Consider the following 22,069-nt stretch of genomic DNA (forward strand, 5'->3'; position numbering starts at 1 on the left):
GTGGAAGTATGATCTGGACTGTCGAGCACACATTCACAGGTTGTCCACACTTGTTAAGTTTTGACATACAGCACATCCTGTCTGGTTTGAGTTATCAGCTCTGGCTGCAACAGCGAGGGATCCCAATACGAGCTGGTGTAAAATACGAATGTCTAGGTTAGGAAATAGGAGTCGAACCTGCTCGTTTCAGTAATGACTGTTCTGACATCTCCAGCCTGAAAAATATCAAAGGAGCAACTATGGCCTGTTTATAAGTTTAGAATATATTGCAGATAAAAAAAAAAAAAATTAGTTTCTTAAAATGACCTTCTGACAGCAGCAAGAACACACACACACACAAAGCAACAAACAAACAAAACACAACCTTTTGTGCACTTCCCTAACACTATAAACGTTTGCAAGCACTACGTCATGCTGTTCGACTAAGAGTCTTGACTCGTCTCAGGCAGGGAGAGTTGTAAACGCAACACAAACTCCAGATTTCCTTTCTGTGCTCCACTTCAGACCAAACAGCGAGGGTGTTTACTGCCTGCAGAACAGTAGCCACAAGACACATTTCATGCAGGGCTTGTCTCATCTTAAACTTTTTTCAAGTTACCTTTCCACATAACCAGCTCTGTTCCTCACCTTTGTGATTCAAAGAGCTCCAAACAGTTAAGAACAAACAAAAAACAACAAAACTTCTGTGCATATTTGGAACCTATTTCTCTGCAGAGTTCTTCAGTATGAAGCTTCTTGTGGATGTTTTCAAACTGCACTCACTTGTATGCCTTAAAATAGGAAGATGTAGGCTGATCATAAGTTGACAGTATTATCTATGTATTTGGCATCAATATTAGCGAGCTTCTGTCATTTGGCAATTATTTCCATAGTATACCATATGGTGAAGAAAATGTTTTCATTCACCCACATATGACTACATTTTTGCTGATAGCCTTGTACTGTGTGCAGTCTTATCCCACAGAGGATTGGTTAAGCCAACCAAGAACCTAAAGAGGCACGTGTGCTTCTGTCAGGCAGGAGAGCCGAGATGTCAGAACGAGGATCTTGAATGCGAGGGGAATTGCCGTGCTTCTCTCGTGCTAAGAAAGCTGATTTACAAGGCCCTGGGTCAGTACTGCTCTTCCTGCTGCCTCCATAAATGCTAAAGAAGAAATCATTCCACTTTTTTTTTTTTTTTTCTTTTTTCCCTGCACTGTTGAGTTTCCCTGCTTGAATAATGATGGACGTGAGATGGAAATGACTTATGCCTCATGGCTTTCGGTGTGTATCACTGTGCGTGTAGCACATCCCTGCACTGCCATGGGGGGAATGCGGCACAAGTCAAGTCTTCTCAGACATGAGAGAATCCGGAGAAGTGACATTATGAACGCCTTGTGCCTGAGAAAGGTATAATTAGAGCTTGTGTTTTATAAATAGGCACCCATAGATTCATTCCTCCTTTGAGAATTCTTTATTATATGCATTTTTTGATGTTGAGTATGGGCTGAGCTTGTTCTGCAGCCGTGTTCTATCAAGTTATAAACTCAGAAAAGATGACTCAAATCTCAGGATATTAGAGCCCATTTGTTCTGGTGCTAAAAGAACGACTTTTTACAGCTAGTAGGTGCTAGCTTATACGATAGCACACCAGGATTCTTGCCATTTCTGAAGTACAGGAAATAATTTTGGAGACTATTTTACTGAGCCCTTCTGTACGTAGTCACATTCTGGATTATGCAGAAAATGGAAAATGCATTTTATGGAAATTTCAGCATTTGCTTTCAATTGTGCTAGCAAAAACCACCCATTTTTAGTACATGTACATGATTTCTGAAGTTATCTGTGGAAGAGATACTTATTTAAAAGGAAATTTCTGTTAATTTCAATACTTGGCAAAATCACTATTTACATTTTTATATACAGTATTTTTTAAAAAGTAGATAGTTGAAAAGAGCTATACAAACTTTTTTATTTAAAGACATGAAAGCTGTCTGTCTGTGTTTTCTGAGGTTTATCCCATTCTTAACTTTCTCTGTAACCTCCCCTTTCAATTGAAATTTTCAGAGAATGCATTTTGTGGAACATTTGTGCATTGTAACTGATGATGCACTGGAACCCATCCAGATGAGCTCTTTTACACAGCAGCTCTGCGGAAACATCACAAATTGCTCTTTGAATTCTAAAACTCAAAAATTATTTGGGTGCTATAGGTTGTTTGTTCAAATTTTAGACAACTTGGAACACCATCAAAGAAGGCTGAGCTGTAGCTGTATGCTTCTCAGAAGATTTTGCACAGCAGTACAGTGTTGTCCTTACTTATGTGATGTTTGTGTACTAGGAGAGAGGGGCAAAAAAAAATTTAGAGAATATTGCCTGAGAATATTAGGACAGGCTGTTTCTAATCTAATACTTTTTTTTTTTTTTCTAGAAGATTTTTGATTAAAATTTGTTAACTAATGTTACCTCTAGGAATGCTTTATTCATTACCTGGCGGATTCTACTGTTTTTTGGCCATTGTAAAATTGTTTCAAAATTCCAAAGCATTTGTGAATTTAGACACAAGATACAACTCTGAAAATACAGAGTAGCCAAGTTTGTTTGTTTGTTTGCTCTTCGTTGTTTTTCTTCCACGTTGTTCCAAAAGACTCCAAGTTTTCCAAAATACCTATCATGCATTTAGAAAGCAGAAACAAAGTTTTTGTTACCAGGGTTCGTATCACGGCAGTTCTCAGGTGGCTGTTCCCAGTCAATGTACAACATTAAAGTCATTTGGCAACTATGTTGAAATTCTTGAATACTTTTCAAAATATGTATCTCAGAAGTGAACAAATCACAAAATCAAAGCATCTCAGAATTGCTGAGGTAGGAAGACGCCTCTGGAAATCATCTGGTCCAAACATTACACGGGATGGTTTTGAATATCTGCAGAGAAGGAGTCTCCAGAGAAGGAGACTCCAGAAACTCTCTGGGCCATTGGATAGATGGGAATTGGAGCTCCGTGTAACAAGATTTTGATCTGAGCCATTAACAAGACTACAGGGCAGAACGCCTCCCGTTACCGCAGTGTGCTTGTTTCAGAAGACCAGAGGTACCTTGGAAATGCCACTGGCGTGGATGCTGTTAGGACCTGAAATACAACACGCGTGTTTCCAGCCAATGTTAGAATGTGAAGAAATGGTCAACTTCTTGACCAACTCACGGGTTACTAGCCGTTGGTGGTTCTGTCCAAAGGACGTAAAAATGAAACCAGCTGGAATTTGCTGTGACCAGGCATTAGGATCTGACTGAACTGGCAGAGCTCACTGAAAATCAGCCGCCTGCCAGCTCCCCACTGTGCCACGCGAGGGGCATCCAGGAGCAGGTTACTGCACCCAAGAGCAGCACCTGGGTCCGTGCAGAGCAAGCAGGGTACCGCAGGGCTCTGCCCGCAGATGTCTGAATTACTTGTTACTCTGCTCATGGTGAACGCTACCTTCAGGATGCTGACCGACCATACCCAGTCTCAGAGTTTTTTCTAGTCATTCAGCTTCCATCTTCTGTCACTAGCATTAAGATGTTCAGGAGAGGAAGAAAAGAAACAAAAAGGCAAGTGTGAAGTTTGTGAACCAGTCTTGAATATCTGTGCAAACTGTCAAACAAGTACTTGCAAGCCACCAATACATGTAGCTGTTCCAAATGACTCCAAACAAAAATACGCTGCCAAATCACAGGAAATACCATACGGCCTCACCACTGCTCTGTGTGAAGTACCTGGCTCCTTGAGGAGAAACTAACGTGCTACAACGGCCACGTGGCATTCACAGTAAACTAGCTGAAGTGGCAGAGTGTGTCTGTGTCCCTGTGTCATGTCCATTCCCCCCCCTTCCTGCCCCTGGAAATATTTTTTCTGTGTGTGTGTACAGCTGGTACAAGATCATTTTTTTTTTCTGCAAGCTTCCTGGACTGGGGGGACGTGAGGGAGATTCAGATGAAAGAATTTAGTCTCTGGAGCAACCCTGATTGGCATAGCTGTTATTGACTCCTGACCTGCTTTCTTTCTCCATTGCTCTGCAACTAGCCTGAGAGCCAGGGAAAAGGAATCCAAAAGTGAAAAAAAAAAAATATATTGGCTATTGTTGATTGAGATTTATGTGATCTCCCATGAAATTAATAGAATGTTATTGAGGAAATGTCTTTTCTGCTTCCTATTTAAGGAGGAGCAAATTATTTGATTGTTCATTAAGGTCAAGTAAAAGCGACATCATGTGACTCATTAAAGATTGCAGAGCTCTCCCTAAAATTAGATCTCGACTATTATATCACATCTTTCACTAGGTGATCCGAGTACTTAATGCATCAAAACACTTCAACGGCCTCTCCAGTTCCCACGTGGTTACAGGGCTTCCTCTTCTCCATACCAACACGACATACTTGTGGAAAGCATCGCACCTTGGACAGGTCTTTCCCCCAAAGACTAGGACGTGTCACTGAAGATCAGAGATACATTCCTAAGTGTTCTGTCCCAAATACTTGGGAAAAGATCAATAGATTTGACAAATGTTGTCAGAGCTGCTGTAATAGAAATGTTTTGCGTACCAGTTGCACTAGGAGCCACATTGCACTGGGGACTGCAGGGTAAGGGGCTGAGCTCATGGATCTGTACTCTTTTGTCTGTTTGCTATGAAATAATGGCATTATCTAGTCTGGGTGCTTAGCTTAGTTGTTGAAAGGAAGAGCAGAAAGGCAGCCTTGAGAAACTTTTTTTTTTCTCCTAACAAACAAAAAAGAAACCACCTTCAGGTTAACCTGAAAAATAGTGAGGTGTGCACTGATTTAGGAAGTGGTGGAAGGGACCATTTTGCAGCAGAGATGAGGGATTGTGCTTGTGTTACACCTGAGAGACTCTGAGCAGTGGGATGGGAGCCGTGCAGAGGAGATGGCTGCTGGACCGCAGCCTCTGCAGGAACAGCCGCTGGTGGCAGTGGGGTGGTGACGGTGGTGGCGTGGGCCAGGCCAGTCTGTGTCAAATGGCCTCTGGTCAGTGAGGGAAATGGAAATGCGTGGTTAGAGGCTGTCCTGCTGGGAGGTGGGTGTCTGAATGCACGGTGCTGTGCTGGAAATTCTCCTGGCAGCGTTTCTGATGCCCAATGTTCAGCTTGTGCGTGCAGGAGGTTCCCAGGGCTGTGCAGGGCTGGCTGAGGAGCCCTGCATGGGGCAGCAGCAGCGCAGGGAGCTGTTGGAGCTGTCTCCTGGTGGGGCTGCGTTGTGGTGAGGGCGAGTCCTCCACATCAAGCATTGCGAGCCGTCCTCTCCCCCTCTTCGTTTACCGAGGGAAGGGGCAGGCCCCCTGCAGTGGGGCGCAGTGAGCAAGGGCAAAGCGCCCAGGGGAAGGAGCGCGTGTCCCCCTAACGCTGAGCTTAGAGGCACGGGTTAGCGGAGGGCTGGTCAGTGCCAGCTCAGAGCCGGGACCCGGTGATCTCGAGGTCCCTGCCCACCCGGCAGTAATTCTGTGGTGCTGTGGCAGAGCCCTGGCGGGGTGCTGGCTGCTGGAGACGCTCGCCGGGCGCTCGCTGCCCTCACACGCTGCCGCTGCCCACCGGGAGCGGGGGGGGAGCCGCGGGACCCCAGGCCGTGCCCCGGGGGCAGAGCAGGGGGCGTGCGGGCGGCTCGGGGCCGAGCGGGGCCGCTGCGGGCTCCTCCCGCGGTCCCCGTCGCGGCCGCCGCGCGCCCCCGCTCCGCCCGCCCGCGCGCGCGCGCGTCCCCGCTCGTCCCTTGCGCGCGCCCGCGCGCCGCCAGGCCGGTTGCCGGGGCAACGGCTGCATGGCAACGCGCCGGCAGCCCGGGGGCCGCCCGCCGCCGCCGCCGCCGCCGCGGCGCGCAGAGCGCAGAGCGCAGAGCGGGCTGGCTGCCCTCCTCCCGCGCAATAGATGCTGCGGCGGCCGCCCGGGAGCAGCCACGCGCCGCGCTCGGGCGCCGACCGCGGGCAGCACCAAGGGGCCGCCGCCGCCGGGGGCCGCGCTCGGGCGCCGCCGGGCCCAGGGGCAGCAGCGCGGAGCGGCGCGGGGATGGCGCGGCCGGTGCGGGGCGCAGGGGGCTCCCAGCAGTGGCTGGCGGCCGTGCTGCTCGGCCTCTGCTGCCTCCTGCCCCCCGGCCGCATCGCCGCGCCGGGCGGCGACTTCCCCGGGGCGGCCGCGGACAGCCTGGTGGTGCGGAAGGGGGACACGGCCGTGCTGAGGTACGGGGCGGCGGCGGGGGACGGGGGGTCCCGGCGGGGGGCAGCGGGCGGGGGGCAGTCGGCACGGCTCGGGAGGGGAGGGGAGGGGAGGGGAGGGGAGGAGAGGGGGCTGCAGCCCCGGGGCCGTCCCGGTGGCTCGGCGGGGCAGGGCGGCACGGCACGGCACGGGACGGGACGGGACGGGACGAGTCCCTCGCCCCCCGGTGCCCCCGGTGCCGTGTCCCGGCGAGGAGCGCATCGAGCCCCGCGGCAGCGCAGTGTCCCCGGTCCTAACTTTTATCCGTACTTTGGTGCCGCGTTGCCGTGGTTACGGGCACCGCAGCTCCCCCGGTGCGGAGCTGGTGCCGGTGGGGCTGTGCCGGGTCCCTCCCGGCCCGTCCCGTGCCCGGTGCCCGTCCCGGCTGCGCCCGAGCCCGGCGCGGTGCCAGCGGCTGGGACGCGCCGTGAGCGGCTCGGGAGGTGCCGCCGGCAGGAGCTGGGAGCTGGGGGCCGGGAGCCGCCGCGCAGCCCGCCCGGCCCTGCTGCAGGAGCTGCTGGAGATACAGCAGGGGTCTGTGTCGGGCTGTGTGTGTGCGCCTCGGCTCGGCGCTGTGTTTGGAGGCGTCCTGAAGTCCTCGTGCGTTCTGCCTGCGGAATCGGGGAGCGAAGGAAGCACAGCAATACGCCTGCCTTCCTCGTGCCGCTCCGGATCTAAAGGTTGCACAGAAGGGAGCTCGGTGAGCTGGCAGGCACGCAGGTGCTCAGCCGGTACCGAGCGTTTTCAGGACGTAAGCGAACGTATATTTAGAGCCACCTCATTCAGACGTCGTACAGGTGCTCTAAAGGTTTCCTCTGGGCGGCTTTCCGCCAGAATACGTGCTGTTTCCTAGGCCTGGGGTTGTGTCTGAAACTCAGCGTCTGTGCCGCTGGATAGGTTACATAAATGAAATCAGGGCTTTAAGATTAAAGCGTTGCTGTTGTCTCACAAGCGAGGGAGAATTTCTGTTTTGTGAAGAGCTGGTGTGAAAGGGAGCATGAACATCGCCGCTTAACTCCGGAACAAAGCAATTAGGTGGTGAAATAACATGGGGTTGTAGCTGGGTGGTGTTTTTTCATTCTCTTGCTCTGTGATTAATTTCTTTCATTTCTTACGCCTTTCGTAGGCTTTCCTTCAAATAGCAGCTTGTTTTGTTTTCAGCTGGGAATGCAACTTGAAGGGGGAGTGCAGGAAGCCTACAGGAAGGCACCTTCCAAACAGGGCACGGGAGAGGGGCAGAGCTGCTCGGTGTGTATCTCAGGGTGCGCATCGGCGCTGCTCCTCCTGAATTCTTCCTCACCAGATCTCTGTAACTTAACGTGTTTAAATACACAGGAGAAGAAATGCTATTAGTGCCCTCGTTATTGGAAGCTGGCCGTTTATTTAGATGCAGATCCTGGTGAGCTGGATGAAGCAGTTTAGGGGTTAAAGAGGAGTGTTTTCTTCCAGCTCTGTAGCCCTCTGGATTTAGCTCCTCTCGGTTTCTGTAGGCTGCAGCATCCCAAGTTGGCTGCGTGCAGTAGGTCCCTGCCTCCTACTGCAAGATGGCCATCGGTGCCTTCCTGCTGCCATGTGTTGATTCACCCCTCAGCTCCTCGCTGCTCTCCGGCAATGAGGGCTCGGAAAGTTACCTCCTTACCCATTACAGATCGCACAGCGCTCCGCTTAAAGCGTCTGGTGTTCTTGCTTCAATAATTAATGCTAGGAAAGGGGAGCGATTCACGTGGCTTTGAGTCAGCGTTTTGCTGGCCGAAAGAAGATCGCGGTGATTTACGAGACGCACGTTTGCGTTTCCACGCACCCCCTGGCAGGGCACATCCCACGCGGTGCCCTCGGCTGTGTGCCAACCCGTGCGGGGGGCTCTGCACCCCGCGGGGACATGGCCAGTCGCCTGTGTCAGGCCTCTGCCCGTGCGCCTCGCTCCTACCCAAAATGTGAGGGCAGGGGGCTCGTGGCACCTCCCAGTGAGCACCGCGGGGGCTGGACGCGCCGCAGCCCAGCCTCAGTCCTCGCGATCGCTTTCCATCATCGTCACTACAAATGAGGGCTGACGCCTCCTGTACGGGTTTCCAGGTAAAGCTTCCCCGTGCTAACACACAGCACATAAACCCCGCGTGCCCCTTGCCTTGCAGCAGTTAGCTCCCGCCTGTCGAGCCCACGCAGCACCAGCATCGCCCCGCGTGCTCGTGGCACCGCCGCACACAGCGGCAGCAGCTGTGAGAGCGCGCCCAGCTCCCTCAGAGGGCCGGGGTGGGGTGTGCCGGGGAAAGCCTCTCGTGAATGACTCTAAGGAAAACCCGTCCTTCTGCAAGGTGTTCTTTCTGGTGATGAGCTCTTTCTGTAGCCTGAACAATTAAAAGCTGGGTCTTGTTTGTTTTCAGTCCGTGTTTGGTCCATGCTGCCCCAACACTGTTTGTTTTACCAGTTATTGAAATCTGAAGGAATTCTGTCTGACAGGCAGTTGTTTTGTATGACAAAGTAATTTGAGGAAATGCTTGTTTTCAAAGTATAAATTCTGTCCTGCACCTGCTCTGTATGCTTCCCAGGTACTTGCCTAGGATTTAACGAGAAGTCCTGAGGAAGGAGAGAGAAAGTTGTAAAAATGTTTTTATGAAAGCAACGGATTGCTACGTGGTGAATCGCTAGGAGTGCAGCCGGCAGTCTGCCTTTGCAGAACCGGGCTGCTCTGCTGATCCTTCCAAAGCCCCCCCGTGAGACAGGGATCGCCCTCGGCTGTCTCTGGAGCCCCGACACGCCGGCAGCACCGGGGAAGTGGCGGTGCAAGGGAGGTGCCAACCGCGGTGCAGCGGGCTGGGAGCAGCCGGGGGGACGGCTCCGCTCCTGTGGGGCTGCGGCTGAGGCCTCGCTGCTCTGGGGGGCTGAGGCTGCCTCTGCTCGCCCTGGGGAGGCAGCGAGGGCCCCGGGGCTGAGGGTACAGTGGTCCCCAGGCTGGCGTTTCCTGGGCTGTGGCCACGCTGCCCTCGTGGCTTCACAGACCCGAGAGAATGGTGTTTGGTTACTAACAGCTCCTATTTACCTGTCTGTGATGTGTAAACAGATCCCGCTTAGAATCCCTAAAGGTACAAATCTGAGGATGATCAAAATGGTTTCTGGAACAAGCAGCCTCTTTTCCTGCATTTTGTGTTTCTATAGCTCATGGCTGATAAAAGCTAGTGTACCTGGTAGTTCTTTTGTATTGTGCAGTCACAGGAAATTAGGGGTTAAACCTGGCACATTTCTAAACCAACAGACTTCTCTCTGCTGTGCGGGTATGGAGTAATTTATTAGATGTATGCTGTGGAATACATTAAATGGAGGGTCTTTAAAAGACATCTAGATGTGGAGCTCAGTGATACGGGTTAGTGGAGGACTGGTTAGTGCTAGGTCAGAGGTTGGACTTGGTGATCTTGGAGGTCTCTGCCAACCTAGACAATTCTGTGATTCTGTGTGGATTAATCACTGTGTGGATGAATCACTGCAAAGGCTGAAGCCTCCAGCAGCTGGGTCAAGGCTCCCAAAGATGTGTGAAGATGTGTGACATCCTCCTGGTCTGGGAGATGGGGCTGTGACTGCAGGGCTGCCGGTGGCACCACGCAGGAGCTGTGCCTGCCAGGCCAGGGGCCGTGCAGCCGCCCCGAGGGACCTCGCAGGCTGGGCTGGCCGGAGCCTCCCAGCTCCACACGGGGAGGTGAGGAGCTGTTCTGCACGTGGAGGGGTCACCAGAAGGAGGTGTCGTGAACATTCGGCATGACCAAATATTTGGAGTGGCTCTTGTTTTCTCACATAAGGCTCAGGTCCTACATTCGTTTTTGGTTTTCTTTTTTTGTTGTTGCTGCTTTCTTGGACACACGGTGCCTTTACTGAGAAGTGAGTTCCTGCGTGCTGGCTGCTCTCTGATAAATAAATGAGAAATTATACACTAGGCAGGGTGTGAAGCTGCGTATAAAGAAGTCATCACAGAAAATGAAATAAATTCTAGCAAAGAAAATGAGAGGTGTTTATGGTAAATGAACTCAAGTCCCTCCCAGGCTGGTGTCCGGAGGTGAGGTGTCACAGCGCTGCAGCACAGGCTTTATGGAGCGAGGGGTTGCAGCTTTCTGTCTTGTAAACATGCTTCGAGGCGTGTTAATCGCTGTCAAGCTCGCTGAGTTCTTTATCACCGTTTGACTGGCCCAGGTGCTTGCTGTGTTTTCTGTTTGCTGCCCTCTTGCTTTCCCTCTGGATGCAGTAAGGGCCGTGTTTGAGCCACTTTGGAATCGGCCTGGTACGGGGACGGATTCTGTTTTGGCACCAGCAGGTTGGCAGCAGCAGCAGCATCCTAGCCCACGCCTCCAGCTTCTCTGGCTCTGCAAACATCCTGGTTTCCAGACCGGGCTTCCCTTTGCAGGGGGTACAGCAGTGTCTGACCGCAGGCACGGGGGAGCCCTGGCCAAACAAAACCTTCCTGGGACCACTTCCAGTTCCCGACTCTGCTTCCCCTGGCTGCGGGCAGTCAGGAGTGCAACTGGAGGTTTGTGGTCGTCGGCTGGGATTCTCGTGGGGGCTCTGTGCCAGTACGCCCGGAGCTGCGAGTCCCACAGAATCACACTTCAGTGGTCCCGAGGAGCAGCCCCCGGCCTCGGCCAGCTCGGCGAAGGTGCCTGTGGGGGTCAGGCAGGGGGTCAGGCAGGATCTCACCCCGAAGCTGTTGGGGTCTTCAGGGGAGGGCTGTGGGTGCCTAACTCGTGTCTAAGTGGGGGGTGCTGACTGTTGGGCTTGGGAGTTCAGTGCCGCTTTTGCCTTCCCTTCCAACAAGAGCTGTCCTTCAGCAGCAAATGGCCTTTGCCAAGGGAGCTGCAATGGTCACGGAAAGCTGGTGACACGTCCACAAAACATTCTCCATCCGCTGTCATTCGCATTACTGGGGAGTGGCATTTGGAATGAGAGTTTTGTAGTTTGACTAAGAGAAGCCTATCAAGAGTGTATGGCATATGTAAACATTAAGAGACTGTGCATATTCTGACATTACAGTCCCTCTGATGCGCGTCCGTACGCCAGTGTTGGATGCAGTTGTGTGCAAGCATGTACAAATGCAGGTTTGTCTTTGGGGACAGGTGGTGAAATAAATATAAAAAGAAATCCTCTTTCCTTTATGATTTCAGCAGGTACATTTCTTGACTTCCGTACTCTTTTGGTATTCCTGTGCAGTTCAGGATCATAAATTATTTGGCTGTGTGAAGCTTTGTTCCTGTTTCTCTGAAATACAGCTGTGTTACGTGTAGACTGAGGTGCACACACACCCCTGTAAGATCAGGCTGGTGTTTGGGTAACAATTGCACGTTCCAAATCTCTACCAATTTTTAAATAAGTGTATTATGGCACTTGCCTCTCATCCATGAGGTTTACATACATAAATTCATAGAAAATGAAGATAATTTATCTTTTTAAACCACTGCGAGTGTTTCAGGTGTTACACAGAGGAAACAATAAAACAAGGAATCAAGAGTGGAAAAAAAGAGTTTGGTCCAAAGGGCTGTTTGATGGTGCAAGAAACAGACCTGATTTCCCTTTTTGTCATCCCACACAAGAGGTGGCCGCAGCCCCTGGCCCAGGGCAGCCGCCGGGCCCCACAGCCCAGCAGCAGCAGGGGGCATTGGCTCCGCGCTGCTGGCAGGAGCCTGACCCAGGGCTGTGCCTGGAGACACAGAGCTGTGCTGCAGCGGGATCGGGGACCGCTCTGGAGACATCTCAGTGCTTTAGAGACGTGTGTGTGTGGGTGGGTGGTGCGGAGGGGCTTGCACTCCAGGTGTGAACATGGGTGCGCTCCTGATGCCGGCTCTGGTGCCGTGGCTCTGCGGCTCCCGAGCACTGCCATGGGTGAGTTCTCCCTGGCCATGGTGTGCTGTGGTGCCCTGCAGTACTGGAAGCACACTGAACTGCTTTAACATGGCAGGCCGGGCTTTCAGAGTCATTCTGGCCCTCGCTTGGACCCCTCTGCACGCGGTAACAGAACCAGCAGGGAGAAGGTGGTGATGCCGGCACTGCCTCTGCGGCTCTAACCCCCCGTGGCAGGGGTGTGAACCAGACGATCTGTGAGGCCCCTTTGAAGCCAAGCCCCCCTGGGACTCTGTGAAGGCTCCCCCAGCCCCGGCCGGCCGGTGGGAGCCTGTCCCCACCCCTCTCGGCCCCCTCAGCCCCGGGAGGTGCAGGTTTCTCGCCCTGCCGTGGCTCCATCCAAGCTCAGCGAGGTGCCGCGGGTGGCAGTGGCAGCGGCAGGCAGCCCAGGGCTCCGTCTGGGTTGGTGCTGAGGGCTGCCTCACCCTGCTTCAGCTGCGTGTCAATTGTCTGGAAGGGCAAGGAGCAAAGACAAACCTTTGTCTCCCCGTGAGTGCTATTCCCCATGAGGAGCACGGGGAGGATTTTTGGTTAAATAACCCTCTGTTAAGGCTCTGCCTGCTGGCAGAGGTGGGGGTGGTCTTCGGAGTCCTCTTCGGTCTTGGCTCTCTGTCAGCCTTTGAGAAGAGATGATCAGTACGAAATCCACGTCCTTGTGCGAACAGAAAGGTCCCGCTTAAAGCAGAGGAAGGAACTCTGCGAATTTGTAGATTTTCCCCAACTCAGCCCAGACTTCGGTTCGAGGTTCATGCCAATGCAGCGATGTGCTCCTGTAAGCCGTAGGCAGCCAGGGCTGTCCCTCCCTGCGGCTGTGTGAGCACCCCATGGCATGGGTCAGTGTGCGAGGTGGGTGTGCAGGGGCACCCCCAGGGAAAGCCCCGGTGTGCAGCCTGGCAGAGGGGGCTGAGCACAGCCCTCCCCGTGCTGCGGGGCCGCCGTGGCCCCTTGTCCTGCACAGCCCTACCAAACACCTCGCGCCTTGGCGCTGCCGTACCAGGAGCTACCGGGCTACCCGCTGGTTTTCGGCTCCGCAGAGAAAACAAGCCAGAGGCCTGACGGTCAGCATGGCCCGGCACTGGGCTCAGCATGGGGTCTGGCTGCTCTACCTGCTAGTGGTGGTTCTGCAGTTCCTGGGCATCTTCAGGCTTATATCGTCACTGTCTGGGGTGGCTGTGGACGTATGCCAGGGTGGAAGGATTATGTCATTGTGCACAGGCAAAGTTTGGATTTTTATACCTGCAAAGCTCTTTCAAAAACACGAGATGAGCTAGAACATGCTCTGTTTTATAACAGAGAAGCTGTCAATCTATTTTAAAAGATTTTCCCTTGGCAACAGCAGACAATCTGGTGGTCAGACAGCCAAACAGCTATCATTAGTCATGCATAATTAAAACAAAGAGAGTATCCAACTGTTAGCAGTATCAGTTTTGTCTTGGAAAATCTAATTAACATACAATACTTCTTGCAGAAATCTCCTGCAATTTTTCTTATGCAAACGTCAATGTAAATGAAGGAAATTATATATATTTATGTGCAGCAGGCTGCGTTTTTTCTGTGTTTATTTAAATACACAGGAATAAGATATCCGTCCAGTTCAGTACAGCATCTGCGATGCACCCGTTGAATTTACATAACGCGCTTCTGTTGGAAGAGTGCAGGAACCTTACTGCCTACAAACACAGGCATACACAACGCACGGTACAGTTGTACGTCTTGGATACTTCACTGGGTTCGCATTAAAAATGTTTTTGGCTGGGTGTGATCCACCAGCACGGGACTGCCATGGGGAACCAAGGGCTCCCTTCCTGACCACCCACCCCCGTTGGGCGAGGACACGCCTGCTGGGTTTGTTCTACGTGGGAGAAGGAGATGCAGGTCTTGGGCCCTGGTTTCCTCGGGAGGGACCGAAGGCTTATTGTGTTGCAGCGCACGGCTTTGAGGCTTGCTCCACGTGCCATTAGGTGCAGAGGGGATGGGGCTGCCCAGGGCACGGCGCAGGCATCGGTGGTGTGCAGGGCCGAGAGCTGCTGGGGTGCTCCGAGAGGTGGGAAGCTGCACCACGAGTGTTGTAAGTAACCAGCTAAAGAAGAAAGCAAGGCTCCAAACCACGCTTGTGTTTCTCACTGGGATGGTGGCTTCTGGTAACCTCGTCCAGAGGCACTGAGGCTGTGCTACCAGCTACAGACTCGGCGTGCTCCATTAGGCGGGGGTGACACTGAAGGCAGTTCTCTCCAAGGAAAACGTGATTGAAGAAGGGAAGGAGACGTTTCAAACAAAGTTCTTGTTGATTTAGCATGATTAAGACATATGTGAGCATCCAGAATAAATGGTGGCACCATCCCGCCTCACCCCAGCAGTGGATCCCGCAGCTGCCCTGGGAGGCAGGGTTGGTGCCGGCAGGACTCTGCCCCGTGCTGCCGCTGGCCCCTTCCTCCTGCGGCCTGGCAGCCAGCCCCGGGCTGCTGCGTGGCTGTCCCCAGGTGTCACGCTGGTACCTGCCTGGTGCTTCCTGAGAAGGTGCTTGGCCATCCACCAGGCAGCTGTTCTCTCCCAGGAAAACCCTTCGGTATGATAGTGTGATTTCTGGCTAAGGTGACAGATACACAGATACACAGGCACACGTAAGGGTTTTTTGTTTGTTTTTTATAGACCTAGCGCTGGGTTTTTATCTTAAAGCTGTTAATTTGATGTAGAGGCTGATAGTTTCTCTTACCCATGAAATTGGAGCGCATTCCTCACGTCTCCAGCTGTCCCCTAGGGCGAGCTCAGGCAGCAGGGGGCTCCCCGGGCGCCTGTCCTGGCTGCCCCCCGCCTGGGGAAGGTGCTGGGTGCTCGTGGCGCTGCCAGCGCGGGGAGGGAGTGGTGGAGGGGATTGTGCTGCTGGTAAACACAAATGCTGCCGGAGGAAGTGAAGCCGGATTTTGCTAAACCATTTTTTTCCCTTTTTTTCCCCTGCTCTTTCTGCTTGTCGATGCTCACTGCCTAGAACTTTCTCTTCCACTTGTCCCCTGACCTGTTGTGGGAAGTGCTGCGTGTGCCAGTCGGCTCTGTAAGTGGCAGGATAAGGTTCCTGGTGCAGCCGAGTGCATTTAAAATCCAAGTGGGTAGTCCAGCATGACCCTTGTGTGAAAACTCTTCAATAATTTTTTTAGCATGTTTTAATAAGCCTGCCGCAGTGCTGAAATATCTATGAAAGCGCTTTTACCTCCATTTCACTGGTTCTGGGTTTTAATAACAGCGGTGAAGGTTTGCAGAGACAACATGTTGGAGCACTTCATTCCCGTGGGAACAGGAGCACAAGACCTTCTCTAGAAGATAAGCAATGTGCGATTGCTCTCTGCAATTTCTGGTTTATTTAATCCAGCCAATTTTACTCTCTTTCGAAATAAGAGACCTGGTAACAGCGAAAGCACTCGGGAGGGCTGTGCCAGCCAGGAGGGTGTTTGCTCCACAGCAGCCTCACCCTGCGCAGCGCCAGGGCCGCGGGCGCTCCCGGCTCCCCAGCCAGGCAGCTCCGGCAGGGCAGAGGGGGTGTTCTCGGGTATTTCTTCGTGAGCTCAAGCTAGTCTGGAAAGCTCGTAGTGGTTATTATTATCGGTGGGTGGGCACTGCTCCACCAGAAGGGGAGAACCCGTGCAAATAGCGCAGCGTGGGCCTGGCGCAGCAATCCATCGCCGCCGCAGCCGAGGAGTGGTGCTGCTGCGAGCTGGGCACCAGGGCCTGCCTGGGACACGGTGCTCTGGGGAAACAGCTCCTGTGCCTCGGTTCAACCACTGTAATCCCAATTTGCTGGTTTTTACTTATCTGAAGGAAGTTTAGCGGGGAGGGTAGCTTAGCACACCCTGTTTGCCCGTTCTCCGTGACTGTGAGTGCTACTCACTAAAAACATTCAGCTTGACACAGGAGCTCCAGGCATAACCTTAGCGTTTGATAAATTGTGGTGTCACTTAATTTTAAAATAGAGCTGTAAACGTGTGACAGAAAAATGAAAATGTTAAATATTGAAGCCAATATTTTAAGTAAGTGATACGTTGCAGTCTGGGGATAAGCGCGTTTTTACGTTGTGCGACACACTTCGACATAAAGTGTATATTGCTACTGCTCAGATTTCGTATCGGATCAGCTACTCTGTGCTGTACGGTACAGAGCAGCCTGTCCTGTGCTGGAGGTTGGGAACTCTGTGATGCTGTGGTGTGTGTAGGAACTGGGAGGGCTGCTGGTGCCCTCCAGGTGCGTGCGCAGGGGAACGCTGCGCTGCATTGGGTGTGAAGGGCGCTTGGCACAGCTGGTGCTGGATGTCAGAACCACGGCCCGTGCCTCGTTCCTTCCCAGGGGAGGCTGTAATAGCCGGGGCCTCTGTGGACTTCTGCTTGGGTAGCTTTGGACCCGTGAGCACTGAGATTCCTGCGAGAGAAACCGGTGCCCACAGTGCCTCCCTGGGGGGTTCCTGCCTCAGCATCCTTCACTTGGTGCGGCCTGGCCCCTGAATGGGCTCACACAGGTAAAGCACGCTGTGAAGCCCAAACGGATGGGCCATACTGCGGTGAAGACTCAGCAAGATGTAAAACACTGTGAATTTTCTCCGAATTGGCTGAGTAAAGATCAAGAGTTCTTCCTGACAGCAGAGGAGGAGAACTTCCTTGCCATCACCCATGAGTGTGAGGGAGAACAGCAGAGGTTTAGGTGCCTCGGGTGGAGAACAAAACTGCTCATTTTCCACGGAGGCTTTTCTGCCTGTTCAGGACGCCCAGCACTGAAGTGCAGAGCAGACAACAGCAGCCAGCAGTCACCCGGAGCTGTGGGCTCCCGACTGCACGGCGATGGTGGCAGTGGCCGGCGCTCCACCACGGCACGGGGAGCTGGAGGCTGCGTCCTCCTGCATCGAGGGGCACGGCCGGGCTCTGCTGCCCTGGTGGTGCCCAGGCACAGCCCGTGCTGCCTGTGTGTGGGGACAGGGTGGGTGCTGTGGTGCCGGCAGCGAGGCAGGGGTTAGCCAGGGGCAGACGTGGACGTGGCAGGGCTTGCAGGGAGCCCGTTGGCGGCTTCTTAATTCTCAAAGGTGTGTTGACTTCCCTGAGTGCCCCAAATTGTCCTCATGTAGCGTTTCCTACTGATTGATTGTGGTTTCTTGCTGAAGGAGTAGGAGTTACAAGGCATGCTATACCAGATTTTTAGGTTGATGAGACTCTCCTTTAGCTTTGTAGCAGAAATTGGGAAATGGTCCTAGAAGAACTTGAATGGTGTCAGCACACTTTGAGGTGGATTATAGATGAGGTTGTACCAGACCATGAATGCTTACCATCTGCAGGAGACTGATTGATTTGGGGAGTGAAATCCCAAATAATTCAATAATCCTGAACTGTCCTATCAAGAGTTTTTCAAAGGTGGCCAGAGGTATGTATGCCTTGGCAGGAATAAACAGAGAAATACAAGTAGTCTGTGTTTGTCTACTGTGGCACAAAGCCCGAAAGGCTGAGGTCTTTTCTACAACATAAATGAACCCAGCCTTGTTTAAAACATGATTTAAAATTGGAAACTCTATCAGGTCTAAAAGCAATTATTGCAGTTATTCTGTTTCTGACCATCATAATGTAGCAGTTTTTAATGAGGGATTTGAATCAGATGAACTAAATTAGTTAAAAAATGAGCACAGCTGTATATGAAGGTCTCAGAAAGGACTTACGTTATTAAATTGACTTATTTTAGAATCCGTGCTTATGAAGTATTGAGTCATCTGTTACAGTGCGTAACTGAGCTGTGATGAAAGATCTCATACCTAGTGAGAGTCAAAAAGGCAATGTGTTTGCAGGTGTGTGTTGCTTACAGAACCAAATAATGCATACTAATATAATGTTGAAACATGCATGTGTACAGTATTTATTCTTTTTTAATTTGATGGTATATTAAAAAATTACAAGTTAATGCATTAAAAACTACGTATGCGCTTATCTCGATGTGTCATGTCATAATTACCTTGAATATTATGCGTTTACCATAGCAATTAAATCAGTAAACTGACAAAATCGCATACTTCTCAAATTTGTTATATTTACAGAAATGTTGGAGTGTTTCACTGTCTAACTACTCCTGTAGGTCATCTTGGTATAAGTTAAGTTGTATTGCAGCTCTCAAGACACTCCTTGTGATTGGACTCACGCGGCCGCTTCCTAACTTCTAATCACGCTCCCACTCCAGCAGCGTTATATTGCTAATAACTAACTGGAATGGAAATTAGAAGTAAATCTAAAACGAAATATTTTAAATGTCGCTGAAGTGCTACTATAAACAGTCAGAAATAAGTTGATCAGTCTAAGGTGTTTGCTGCACTGAGGCTCTCTCATATGCCAGGATGCCACCCCAATCTTCACAATCTTTTCAGTGTGGCTGTAGCAATGCGCTAAAGCTTCCTTGCGTCTCTCTGCAATGGCAATGGTAGTTTCCCTTCCACAAAGAAAATTCTGACCTTTACTGTTGAAGTTACTTTAATCAGGATTTTTTAGTAATGCATTTCAGGGTGTAAATTTACATAATGGTTTGAGAATCGTGGCATGCACCGTCCAAATAATTTAGAAAATCCTTTGGAAGATGTTGGTGTGTTGAATTGCATCATTCCTCATTAAGTCTGGAAATCCTTCAGGGCTGTTTCTGGAGAAAGAGGGGCCACGAAATAAACTGTTGATCAGACATTTCAGCTAGAAATTAAAATATCAGCATCCAGTTCCAACATCTACATGACTATTGCCCTCCAGGAATTTGGAAATCCATGCTTCCAAACCAGGAGATTCATCTACTAGCAAAACGTGCACCTAGCACTTGTCGGGGCTCTCGCGGAGAGGAGCCCTTTCTTCTTCTGTTTGTTCTTCAGCCTCATAGTCCTGCTTTCTAAAACAGCCGTGCCCTCTGGTGCTGCCCAGGGGCTGGCTGACCATCCGAAGGCAGTGCCAGTGCTCCCCGGTGCCTCTCTGCTCCTGGCGGCACGAGCCATGAGCCCGTGGTGCCCGGGGCTGCTGCGTCCCCTGCCAACCGATCAGCCATGTACCAGACACGGCAAGTGCAGGGAAAAGAGCAAGGCTGCAGTTCTGTGAAAGATCCCAGAAATCATCAAGGTGTCTTACCATGAAGACCTGCCTGAAAGCTCCTGGTGGCGTGGCACAGCTCTGCGGCTGCAGGTCGGGGGGGCCTGGATTCGGGGGCCACGGATGGCAATGCTGTGCTCAGCGGTTACCTGGCTGGCAGGTGGGGTATGGGGGGTGCTCTGGTGCTAGAGCTGCCAGCCGTGTGTCCTCTGAGGTCACGCGTGAGGATCCCATCAATCTTCCAAGGAAAACGTTGCAGTAAGCCCACACAAGTTGTTTGTCCTGTAGGAGTCTCCCTGGCAGTACCCGTGCAGTGAGCGCCGTGCCGGGCTGTCTGAGGGGGCACCCAGGGCCGTGGCACACAGACGGTCATCTCCGTGTGTCCCCCGGCACTTCCTCAGCTCGGCTTTTGGCCTGGGCCCATGGCCTGAGCCCTGCACAGGTACGGAGCGAGGCCAGGGGCGGGTGAGAGCGCAGGAGGCTGTGGGGAAATGACTGATGGTCGGGGTGCGGGCACCAACCCGCAGGTGCGGTGCGTGGTCACATTCACAGGAGCCTGGGCGATGAGTAGATACGTTATGAAAGCAGCCTAATTATGATGAGCAATTTTCCCCCTGGCTGGAACAATTGGACTAGAAAATTGTGCTAGGCTTTCCATTCGGAGGCTATTAAATAGCAGAAGAAAAGAGAAGGAAACACAGTTTTTGTCGCGGTTACATTTCCTTTTTTTTTTTTTCAGTGTAGTCTTGCACATGGCCAGGACTTAATTTAGAATTAATTTAATTATCGCGTTCAACACGTGACTTTTTTCCTCACCTGCACGTTCAGCTCCTGGCAGAGGCGGGTGCAGGAGCCGGAGGGAGGCTGGGCTCGCTCGGGGCACCTCGAGGCTCGGGCTGGGCGCGGGGCTGGCTCCGTGAGGACACGGCCGGGGAGCTGGGGCATGGGCACAGAGCCGGGGGCAGGCAGTGCTGCTCGCAGGCCCGACCAGCAGGCAGAGCTCGGAGCCATCTGTGGTGATCAAGGGGTGAGGGCAGGGGGAAGGTGGCGAGTCCCGAGCACCCCGAGCCCGTCAGTGGGTATCTGTGGGATGCCAGATGCGGCTCGACGTTTCAGATGAAGCTTGGGACGCAGCTGTGGAGTGGAGAAGATCCGGGAGTCATTAGCACAGATACAGCACACTGATTTTCTGTGGTTTTGCGTCCTTCTGCCTGTTCTGCCAGGAGACTGGAGAGCTGCCACCCCCGACAGACCTGGTGCCTGGGTGGGCCCGGCGTGACCGTGCCTTGTGTTTGGATTTCTCCTCTTTGTCTTCGTGTGACGTGTCTAAACGCCCGATCACGAATTTTTGTCTCTGTAGGACACGCTTGTGACTCATTCCTGCTGGTTTTGTCTCTGGGCAATGGGTTCGAGATGAGTCCTGGCTTTGGAGCTGAGCAGAGCGCTCTGTGTGATACTCGTCTCGCCGGGTGCAGTGGTTTTGTTCACATATTTCCAGTTAACGTGTGTTCTTTGACAAATACTGCTACGACTTAAGTGGTAATATAAATAATTAATATCTTCGGATGCCTGGGATTTCTAAATATAGGTGCCTGGCACACCGGAGTAGTTCTACCACCTGGCATGTTATTTCTTTTCTGTACCTGTGGCCTTCTGTCCCCAGCAGTAGTTCACCTTTCTCTCCCCACCATCTATTTCAGCATTAATGTTTGCTGCAATGAAGGTACTCATGCCTGGGGAACGCATTATTCTGTTTATGAAAACAGTAATAACCCTGAGCGCTGCACATAGATCTGGACTTAATTCAAATAACTCTCGAAGCATTGCTCTTCCAATGGATTATGCTGATTCCTGCTTTTTTTTTATATTAGCTAGGTAAAGTGAACAGTGAAGGAGAAGATTTTATATAGCTAAATTTATTTCTAAATCAAATATAATACTTCTAGAATTACTGTCTTGAAAGGCATACTTTTTAATATTTTAGACACATCTGAATAAATTTTACAAGATTAACCAAGTGAAGGATCACAGGGAATATTGTTGTGAAGCATTCATGGAAGTAATGCTAGTGTGGCAAATGCAATACGAAGCTAAGGATGGTTCAGCACATTTCTGTCTGCGAGCCACAAGTCGTGGCTCAGGGAAGAGCCAAGCCTCGAGCAGCGACCAAGGGAGGAGACACCCAGCCAGTCACTCACAGGGCGTACACGGGGTTTTCATGTAAAACCTACGGCTAGTTAACCTGCTGATTGCAGCTGCAGCAAATCACAGAGAGGATCCGCTATCTCACTAAGATTACAGTTCATGATAAAACATTTTTGGTTGCAATGCTCAGTGATTGTGAGTACATAAAACAAAAGCAGCCACCAAACAACGCGTAGGCATGAAGCTTCAGATGCTCACTGAGCACGAATGGGTTGGAAATTGCTGTGGTGCCTCGCAGGGGAGCGGGGGCTAGATGTGCATTAACATTTTTGGAAAACCTTTTGAATTCTTAGATGGAAGGTAATACATTGTAATAGCAGCAAGTAATATTATTTGGTACAGTAGCAAATGATGTTCAGTATTTACAATTCATCAAAGTTTATGTTACCCAGAATACAATTTCTGTGCAAATGTTTGCTGTCTTTGGAGAGGACTTGACACATTATTCATAAGTTAAATTACAATATCCAAAGCGCATCTGCTAGTAAAATTTCTGACTGGGTGCAGAAGATCAATACAAATCTATTCATAGCAGACTAAAATACTTCTTTTTTTCTTGTTTAAGAACATTAGTTTGACTACATGGGTATGCTGATTAATAATGTACACCCGAACCTCTGTGACGGCAGGATCAGGAATGTTCTTACGCTTTATCTGGAGAAGAGTCAGCAACCTTCCCCTGAAACAGCCAGAGACATTCAT

The 22,069-nt window shown here is 51.5% G+C and overlaps 1 protein-coding gene across 1 annotated transcript in view; it reads left to right on the top strand.

The window, feature by feature from the left end:
- Positions 1-5,888: 5,888 nt before the first annotated feature.
- NEGR1 (neuronal growth regulator 1) overlaps positions 5,889-22,069 on the top strand; it is a gene marked incomplete at both ends in the record, with an annotated part of 237,853 nt that continues 221,672 nt past the window's right edge. Inside the window, one exon of the mRNA XM_084290681.1 lies at positions 5,889-6,196. Within this exon, the coding sequence (XP_084146807.1) occupies positions 5,889-6,196 (308 nt within the window). The remainder of the gene's footprint in view (positions 6,197-22,069) is intronic.

The sequence above is a fragment of the Netta rufina genome (genome assembly GCF_964035555.1).
Source record: "Netta rufina genome assembly, chromosome: 8".
Classification (NCBI taxonomy): Eukaryota; Metazoa; Chordata; class Aves; order Anseriformes; family Anatidae; genus Netta; species Netta rufina.